At 41.8% G+C, this 9,745-nt stretch overlaps 1 protein-coding gene across 1 annotated transcript; it reads left to right on the top strand.

The window, feature by feature from the left end:
- The first annotated feature begins 468 nt into the window (after nucleotides 1-468).
- On the top strand, nucleotides 469-8,433 carry CFAP90 (cilia and flagella associated protein 90). Its single transcript, XM_071736707.1, has 3 exons — nucleotides 469-785; nucleotides 4,605-4,721; nucleotides 8,114-8,433. The coding sequence occupies exons 1-3, from the start codon at nucleotides 585-587 to the stop codon at nucleotides 8,291-8,293; spliced, it is 498 nt and encodes a 165-aa protein (XP_071592808.1). The 5' UTR covers nucleotides 469-584; the 3' UTR covers nucleotides 8,294-8,433.
- Nucleotides 8,434-9,745: the final 1,312 nt, after the last annotated feature.

Genomic DNA, 9,745 nt, shown 5'->3' with positions numbered 1-9,745 from the left:
CGTCAGACCTGAGATCCTCATTCTGATGGAAACACCGCATTTTTGGGGTAGTTTTATTCAACCTCTCTACTGAAAAGGGGATTTCTGGATTATACAAACAGCCAGGCGGGTAAGCAGGTCCCTTTCAGCCAAGGCTTTGCTCTAACCTTCTTCCCCAGCTGCCAAGGACACCAAGGGATCTGCGAGCCGGCTGGCGAGGGAGAGCCAGAGCCACGGGCCGGGCCGCGCAGGTCAGGATGTCCCCTGAGATGGCTCCGAGGCCACTGCTCAAATCTCTGAGCCCACAACTCCGTCTGGGTGCCCGCGAATCCACACCTCCAGGTTTAATACGGGGTGTGGAAACGCCCGCAGCCCTCCCCACTCCCCGTGGCCGTGACCACTCTGCCCTAGCCGCGTCCGGGGGACCGGTTCCCGTCAGGCTGCCTCAGACTGGAGGGCTTGGCCCGGTGCTGCACGTTTCGCGGGGCTGTGGGACTCCCTGCCCGCCTCGGCCCCACCGCCCAAGCTCTCTTTTCGCCGGGGGCCGCCGAGCGAGCTACGGGTGACGGCAGAGTGTTGCCGGGTTACGGCGGCCGCCCGGCAGCATGGCCTCCCCTGGCCCGGCGGCGCCGCCGGTCGCCCCGGAGGCTCCGGGAGAGGGAGGGTCAGGAGCGGCATTGGACGCATTGGGTAGAGCGGTGGGGAAGAAGCGGTGGCGACCCGTCTCTTCTCTCTCTGCCTTCAGCTACATCCCGGCAAGACGGGAAGAGCCTCCGGAGCTCAGCTATTTCTACCGGGCGCCCAAGGTGAGGGGGTGAAGGGAGTGAGCGGGGGGGAGAGCCCGAGAGCCTGGCAGGGCCTGCCCCGTGGCTTTGTGTGCAGGGCAGGGACATGGTGCTCAGTCCCTGCTGTGCAAGGGCTGGGCTCTCACTCTGAGGGACCTGGTCAGGCTGTTGTCCAAAAAGAAAATCCTCTTACTGTGTCAAAAGGCCAGAAGGAAAGCTGTGCACTGGTCTCTAGCAAGGCTGCCTAAATAATGGGTTGTACTTTCTGAGCATAACGGGTGCTTGCCACTTGTGTTTGGAAAATGAAGGTAACATACTTGACTTTATCAAGAGAATGGAGAGATATGGTTTGCTAAGGATTAAGGACCAATGAGCCAGATGATATCACCAAAACATGAGACTTCCTTAGGGGGAACACTAGGAATGGATAGGTTCCGTCATGAGGGTTGGAAGTGGCACTTGTGTTTTTTCTAGTAACACACAGTCTGAGACCCTTTTAGAAGAAATTACTTCCATGTCAAGGGAAGAGGTTTTCAATGTGCTTTGCATTGAAAACCATTGAAAAAAGCATTTTCCATATGCTTAGCTTTAATAATTGAGAGAGCTACTCAAAACAGTAACATAAATGGGTAACTTCTGAAGGTTTTACATTGATACCTAAAATGTAGTAACTCATTTAGACTAGCCAGCATCCTACTCCTCACTTGCTGATACATGCTTATAGAATCATAAAATGGTTGGAAGAGTTTAGTTCCAATCATGCTGCCAAGGGCAGGGACACCTCCCACCAGACCAGGTTGCTCAAAGCCCCATCCAACCTGGCCTTGAACACTTCCAGGGAGGGGGCAGCCACAAATCCCATGGGAAACCTGTGCCAGCATTTCATCACCCTCACAGGAAGGAATTTATTCCTAATACCTAATCTAAATTTACCCTCAGTATCACCCTTTTTCCTCATCCTGACTTCATATTTAAAATAAAAAATAAAAACAAGCACCTTCAGCATCAGCTGGGCTATCTGTCCTAAGTAGCAAATGATTCTCTCTCTGAAAGGAGTCTTAAGAGACATTGAATTAACAGCTTTTCCTCTCAAACATTTAAAAGCTCTGAAATGTCTAGTGTATCAATGTAATATAGGAGTATTATGGCAGCATATATTTATAACAATGAATACACCCCATGAATCCCCACCCAACCCAAGTGACAGGCTGCACTGGGCAGGGACAGTGATGAGCTGTGACTTTGCAGGTGGTGTGGCCCTGGGATGTGGGTGCAGTGCTGGGCATTAGAGAACCAGCAACACAGCTTTCCAGAATGGACTGGATGACCCTGCTAAAAAGCATGTAGGTCTCTTGATTTCAGCTCTTGAGGCAAAGGTCAGAGAGCACACGTGCTATACAAAACACTGTAGGGAGAACAAGAGTAAGGCAGTTCAGAGGGCTGGCACAGTGCACTTTGGGGCTGGTGGAGCTCACAGTCTATCCAGTCTGCAGAATTAGCAACCATATGTTAGAGCTTTTGCTTATGAGTCTGCTTTTCACACTCCTGATGACCTCTTTTGTGGAAAACGCTGCTCCAGTGGCATGAAAACAAAAATTGGTAACAGCTGTTTGATAGTTTTTTTCACAGCACAGGCCTCAGCCACAGGGGAGCAAACAGATTCAACCTATTCCTCTGCACAATTAAGGATTTGGATACTTTGAAATTTTTTATTTTTACAGGAAGAGAAATTTTGTTCCTTTTTGCAGCTTAAATGTCTAAAACCAGCTGTGTGTCAGAGACTGAGGCAGAAAAAAATAAAGGAAGATATGCTCAGTGCATGGCCAGAGGCCAGAAATTCTTGCCTTTTAATCCCTTGGCTGACACTTTCACCCTTGATCACTTTACCTAAATTATTGTAGACAGTTTGTGTGATGTTTCCTCTTCTGTGACATGGAGAAGGCTATTACCTATTTTATGTGGCTGAAATATTAATGAATGTTTGCAAAGTGCTTTAGCTTTAGTAGCAGTACACAGAGGATGCCCACCCTGAGTGCAAATTTATTGTCTGCTCTGCGTGATTCACTTGCTCTGGTGGGCTTAAGATAGTTTCCAACCACCAACTCCTAGGCCAATTAAGTCAGCATTTAACAACAAAGAGAAAAAAACCCAAACCGTTATCAGCATATTGAGCACAGAGATGTTGTGTATGTACATCTAGCAAAAAATCTTTAACAGATTATCTGGGACAGGGCTAGTTTTTAAAATAACAGTCTGGCTACCTATCTGCGAGTTCCAGAAAGGATGAATTATCTGCTCTGACATGGGTAACAAATAATGGAGAAATAATGCCACATTAATCACAATCACAGAATCATCCGGGTTAGAAAGGACCTCTCAAGTCCAACCCTTAATCCACTGTGGTTACGAGACCATGGCACTGAGTGCCACATCAGAGTCTTCTTAAAAACCTCCAGGGATGGAGAATCCACCACCTCCCTGGGCACCTAATGTCTGATTACCCTGTAATAAAAAGAAAGGACCAAATAACATTCTTGGTAGAGTGCACCAACTAGATGCCCACTAAAATTCTGAATTAAACTGGTGGTGTGAGGAGGAAAGGAGAAGCAAGGAAGCACAAAAATAATAGTAACTGTAATAACAATCATCAGTATCGTTGAGGTGAAAGCTATAAGCAGGATGCTCTGTAATGTTCCTGAAGTGCTGTTAGGGTTGATAGTTTCTGAGAAACAAAGAGATAGAAGGGTTAAATATGAAAGCACTTCTTGTTGTGGAAGAACCAAGTAATGGAGGTATCCTTCCAAAAGAGTCTTGTGGTTACAGTGGTGCATCACTTACACTCTTACCTATGCTTTCATTTTAATGGAACCATTGTAGCCTTCTTGACCTGCTCTGATTTGACTATTTTTGGAGTATAGCATTGTAAATTGTAAGAGTCAAAATATAGTTTTTCAAAGGCTAAATTGAGCACTAAAATTTAAAAAGACCCAACAACATGCATGATGTTTCAAATCTGTAGCCAGTTGTGCAGAAAACTAGTGATCAATTTACATGACTACCAGAAAACAGATGTTTTAATTATGTTAATTAACAACTGACAGCATATTTCAGCAGAGGCATTTGCTTCTCTTTCCTTGAAAACTTCTTTGGTTTTGAAATTCCTTTTATTTCATCAATGAGAACTTCTTGATTGTATTTCATTAGCAGATCACAACACTAATGTTGCTTATTTGGATGCAGCAACAAGTATTATAAATACAATAGAAATCTGTCTTGGGATTTGCTTTATTTTTATATGTGGCAGGTACATGCATACTACTCCCAGGATTACCACTGTGATGTGTTTCTGAACTATTCTCTAGTCTGCTTTCATCTAAAACTAAAAAGTGATTCCTTTGTCTTTCTTATTTTATATAGATACTGAAACATCATGCTTTCATTTTACAATACAGTGCCAAATCATCTGACAAATTTATGAACTTAAGGAGAATATAAAATTCAGAAAAGTAAAACAAGCGAACAACAAATGAAGCAGTTAAATTTCCAAAAGTTACAACACATTACAGGGAAAAAATGGTATAAATTGTCACACGGGAAATTTCAGAGCTGAACAGACTTAGAAATGGTACCACGTGTCATTAAGTGTTTTTATTGCAGACTACACCAAAGGAGTGCCCCAAACTTGCTAATGGTAGCTCAGTATTATTGTAGTTCCAGTGGTCTAATGCTGTATGTTCACTGTTATTAGATATCGAGTTATTAAGTATTCATTTAACTATATAGTATTCATTTAACTATAAAGTTAAGCAATACATTAGTAATTTTTTTCCTTTTCTCAAGACAGAAAATGTTTCCACTTATGACTCCCTTTTTAAAAGAACGGAGGGTTACAACGAGCATCATCATCGATGTGACAGAACACATGCAAAAGGTCATGGTCTCAACATAAATGAGGAGGTAATCTTTGATAATTTCATAATTATCTTTGTTAAAGGCATTTTGATATGGCTGGACACTATAGCCATTGTTTTGCCCTTTACAATGCAGCCTATATGGTATCAAAACGATCAGGAGGAGGACGCTGTGGTCCTCAGCCTGAAAGTTTAGGAAAAAAAGTATTAACCAGTGAAGACACCTGAGTTAACTCCTGCTCTTTGATATCCTATAGATTTCCAGGGATCCTAACTCAACCACTCCCCTCTAACATCCACCTTCCCTTTGCCAGCATTTGCTGAGAGTCTGAGTTTCAAGCTGGTGAATTTATTATGCAATCTTAAGCTGATTGCTGTGCAGGAAGGGAGCTAGTGAAAGGGAGGGGGCAATCAGAAGACCACTGACCACTGGAAGGGGCTGGACAATGCCCTCAAGGCCAGCAGAATCTGGCAACAGGATAGATAGGGAAGTATGCAGACATGTTTCTAAAGCTGCCTTGAAACCAGAAATATTATATATACTTATTTAAAAAATGCATTTTTCTGTGCAACATCTGAATAATACACATACCTATATGAGTTTGTGTATATGTATTTATGTTTATATACACATACACACACAAAAAAAAATGAAGTGCAGCTTCTGTGTGTTAATGGCCTCAAAATTCTGATGCATTCACAGGATGTAAAGATGTGGGTACACTTAAAAGGACTTCCTGTACTGGTAATTGTATATGATGGAGATGAAAGAAGAGAGAAAAAAGTTAAAATTACTGTAATTGCTGTGTAATAGAACTGTTGAGATTTTGGGACAAAGGTCACTGCCTGTGATTCCTCTCACTATCAGCTATATATGCCAGAATTTCAATGTATAGCCATAATGCCCTTCAACTCTATCAGAGAGTGCAGGGAGTATTTAGGTGCTCCCAAAGGAGTCCCAGGAATGCCCTCTGCTGCCACCTGCTCACGCCGGGTAAACTGAAAATCTGCATGAGGCCAAGAGCCACATAAATTACTATTCCAATTAAAAATGAGCTCCAAACCCCCTCCCCACGTACCAGCCCCAACCTCCAGCTGGGAAATTTGTGTAGAAACATCATCAGTGCAGAATTAAGGTTTCTTCCTGAGCTCGTGTCCTTTCAGTATCAGCATAATTGACTTTCCTACCAGTTTGCTTCCTAAAGGAAATGTGCATGAGCCAGAATTCATACCAGATCTGCTTGCCAGTTCACACAAGGGATTCTGCCTGAACAGGTGTCCCTTAATCCAGTCCTTTAATTAGCATGGAGACACACCAAACCCACAGCTGTTAAATGTCTCAACACGATCTTCCTGCACGAGGTCACCCAACACTGGACTTGACTTACCCCTACTTAAGTGCAGATCACATACTCAGTTCCTACTCTTTAATTACCTCAGTGGCCCTCACAGACTTTCTATAATAATAGCTATTTTGTGAAACATAATAACGAAAAGGCCATGATTGACAGCTTTCCAGTACAACACTGAAAAGAGACAGGCTGCATCTATCACAGTACACTCTTGTCCTTGAAGTGGAAAAAACCCCATAACCACTGCATGTAAGCCCTTCATTTTCTGCAGTGAACCCAGGGAATCCAACAGTATCACAGAATGTTTAGGTTGGAAGAACCTCCAAGATCATCCATCAGAGTCATAGATACTCAGTTTAGCCACATGTAGCACAGTGACTGCAGCAGTGTTTGCACAGAGCTGCCATTGCTGATTGCAAGTGTTAATTCTGCTGGAGTTGCATGCTGTGAAGACGTGTAGTGGGATGCTTCCAAGACAACTGCTGGAAAATCTGAAATCTGCTTAATCCCAAACCAGCAAAGATGAAATGTTGCTGTGTTGTGGTACCAGGGATGCTGATAACTGAATCTTATTTTCTTAAAGGGAACACAGACTATCAGCATTATGTACTGCTGCCCATTTTTAGCACTGTAAGCCCTGTATGGGTAGCAAAATTGTTCATGGCAGTAGAAAGATTCCATCATTACTTCTTTGTCAACATCTATCCACAACTGGGAGTGAGGAGGAAATTATCTTTTTTTTTTTTTTTGCCTGCTGTTCTTCTTGACTTTATTTTTGTTCTGGTGGGGTTGTAAGTTGGTGTACTGAATAGCTTTTAATAAGGTAGGCAGGAAGGGTAGGGGAAGAGTTGGGGGATGAATGGTTAGTTTGGAGTGGGATTTTCCTTTCGTTTGTTGGGTGGTTTTTTGTGGGTTTTTTTTTTTGTTGTTTGTTTTTTTGGGGAGGTTGTTTGGTTTTGTTTTCAAAAAAGGGTTTGCAGCATCTTTTTAAGAATCTCAGGTCTAATGGCAGGAAATGCAGGGGCTTGTGTGCTTCACAGGTTCTGTCACTTAATAGTGCTGATATGTCTCAGACTTACATGTGTTGTAGCAAAGAAGTAATTTGTTTGCATCTGAACTGCGGTGCCACATCCACATTTAGATTCTCCTTCTAGGTGTTATTTGTATTGTACAACTAGCTGAACACATTGGGGACCAAGCCTTACAGTGTTAGCCACTGTGCAAACATACAAGCAGCCTGATAAATCTGAGACTCCCTTTGTCTAGGGAAAGAAAAACAAAGAAATCCTGTCCTTCCCTTCTGACTCCAGAGCTCCCCATTGCTGTAGCATGGGAAAGAACTGCAGATTGCAGATAGTGATTGCACGTCACTTAAAGTGCAGTTTACTAAGAACAAGCTTCACATAAACTTTACTTAGTCAGATCATTTTTTACCAAGTCCTCTTCCATTCATTGCAGAGCAGTTGTTTCTGTAATCTTGCAGCGACAAGTATTTTTAGTAAAACCTTTCCTTGAGGAAAAATATAGTAGTGTGTGCTTTATGTCCTTCAGGGAAAGCTTACATGAACTTGTGGTTGCTCTGGAGTTTTCTTCAGGCTTTGGTTTTTTTTGTGGAATGTTTTCACTGAATTGTGCAAGGAGGGTAGATATTCCTGTAACAGGGGATACATTTAAATGTCTCTTCTTTTTCAAATGCATCGTGCCACTCAGTGCACAAGAAAAAAAAATTAAAATAAAATCTGTGCCACTTTCCAGTAAGATAGTGTTTAGGTCGCCAGCAACCACACGTCTCTGTATGCATATGAGTGTGTAAAATATTATCAGTCCACAGTAACTCATGGCACAGCTCTGTATTTTATAATCTTGTCATCTAGTGATGCATTCACGGTTTATTAATATACATAAAAAAACTAGGTCAGGGATGGAACAGTAAGAGTGTAGATCACTGCTGAATAAATATACATACAGCAGATGCTGTACAGTTCTGTCTGTTCTTTTGCCCCTGGCCACAGCACATTTAGCAGTATGTAACTGCCAAGTATTCACTCCGTGATTTTCTTACAAGGAGGATTTTGTATCTTCACAGGAAATGGAAAGACCTGTCGCTGTTTTGTCATCTTCTGAGTACGGGAGACGCGTAAATAAGCCCATAGAGCAGCCGACCAAAGAATATGCAAGGTTTAATTATGTGCAGGCAGATTTCTACAACAAAAATGGAATCACCTGCTTACTGGAAGCATCTTCTCCAAGCCTGGATCTATGCTAAATCTCTTGGACCTGTCATTACCAGCAACACTTACGTGGGAAAAAACCCAACTCACAGCAAAAAGCAGCACGATGCATTTGTCTTTTCCTCTAATTTTAGTTAATGACAATGATTTGGATTAAAAATAGGATGAAACAGCACCTATAATTTTCTTCGTGCTACTTCAAAACGCATGTCTTCTCCTTATAGCCTCATAAAAATCTCACGAAGATCTTGCATCAGCAAGAGCATTTTAAGATCCAAAACTGGAAATGAGACCTGTTGGGTCTGCAGCCATCTCTGCTATTTTAGGCAGTGTTTCTGCATAGCTATGCACAGACTGAGCATTTAAGAAAGCTTGCTCCTCAAAGTATAAGTGGTGACTGACCTCTTAATCCTTACAGTGTTGCTGCAAAACTGCTAGGCTTATTTTACCTGCATAGCAGCCTAAATGAGAGTTCAACCCAGATTTTCAATAATTAATGGGCTTTATCATAAATGGGCAGGTAAAGAAATCTGACTTAGAGAAATGCTTTTAAGTTTCAGTAGACTTTTAAGTGGAAGTCAAAAGGAACTTCTGAATAGTGAGCATTTAATTAGACAAAATCTGGGCTTAAATGATTTCAGACATCAATTTCACTTTCACTACAGGAATGGTGTCTGAGGGACTGAACTGCTCAGGGGTGTCACAAGAAAAATAATCTTTGGTTCGGTATCCAATGCTGAAAAAAAAAACTAATACTAAGAGAGCAAGCACTATATAGTTTGGTAGAAAGGATGGAAAAAAACAAGGATTTGCACTGCATTAATTTCAAAAGCATGTTTGGAATAAATGTCTAAACCTGCTTAAATGTTCAGTACCTTATGTGATCAGTGAATCCAGTACTGAAGTTATAACGTAATTTCAGGAGAAGTATTTCCTGCAGGGTATGCATGTTTGGTTCTCAGGAGCCATTGATCCTACTCTAGCTTAAAGATGGGCCAGTTTTCTTAAAAAAAGGAAAAGCATTTAGACTGATCGTACTAGAACAAGGAATAGAAGTCCAAAGCTGTGAATGACATTGGAGTTCTGTCAGGTACTTACATATAGGAAACCTGTACCATGTGTGAATACAGTGAGTCTCCTACTAAAATAACAGAAACAAATAAATTCTTGATTCTTAATAATATTTATTATTATAAATAATCCACTAGGCAATCAGTAGCACCTGTTTGGCGTGACATGAAATCAAAGCAAGAACAAAGTGAGAAGGAAATATTTTCTAACAATACCAGAATGTCTTTTCAAAAATCAGTATCACATTCAGTATCACTGAAGAAGGAGATGGAATATGGCCATGTTCTAGACAGGTTATTTTTAGTTTGGGACAGTCAGTACAAATTACTTGGTTTAAGTAGTCTTACTGTATTTACAAACCATCTGTTTGAGAAACTACGGGAATGAAATCTGTTTGAGAACAGCTCCACCTTCTG

Source organism: Heliangelus exortis, chromosome 2, assembly GCF_036169615.1.
Source record: "Heliangelus exortis chromosome 2, bHelExo1.hap1, whole genome shotgun sequence".
Lineage (NCBI taxonomy): Eukaryota > Metazoa > Chordata > Aves > Apodiformes > Trochilidae > Heliangelus > Heliangelus exortis.
The sequence above is the reverse complement of the archived record's forward strand: the minus strand, read 5'-3'. Positions and strand labels throughout refer to the sequence as shown.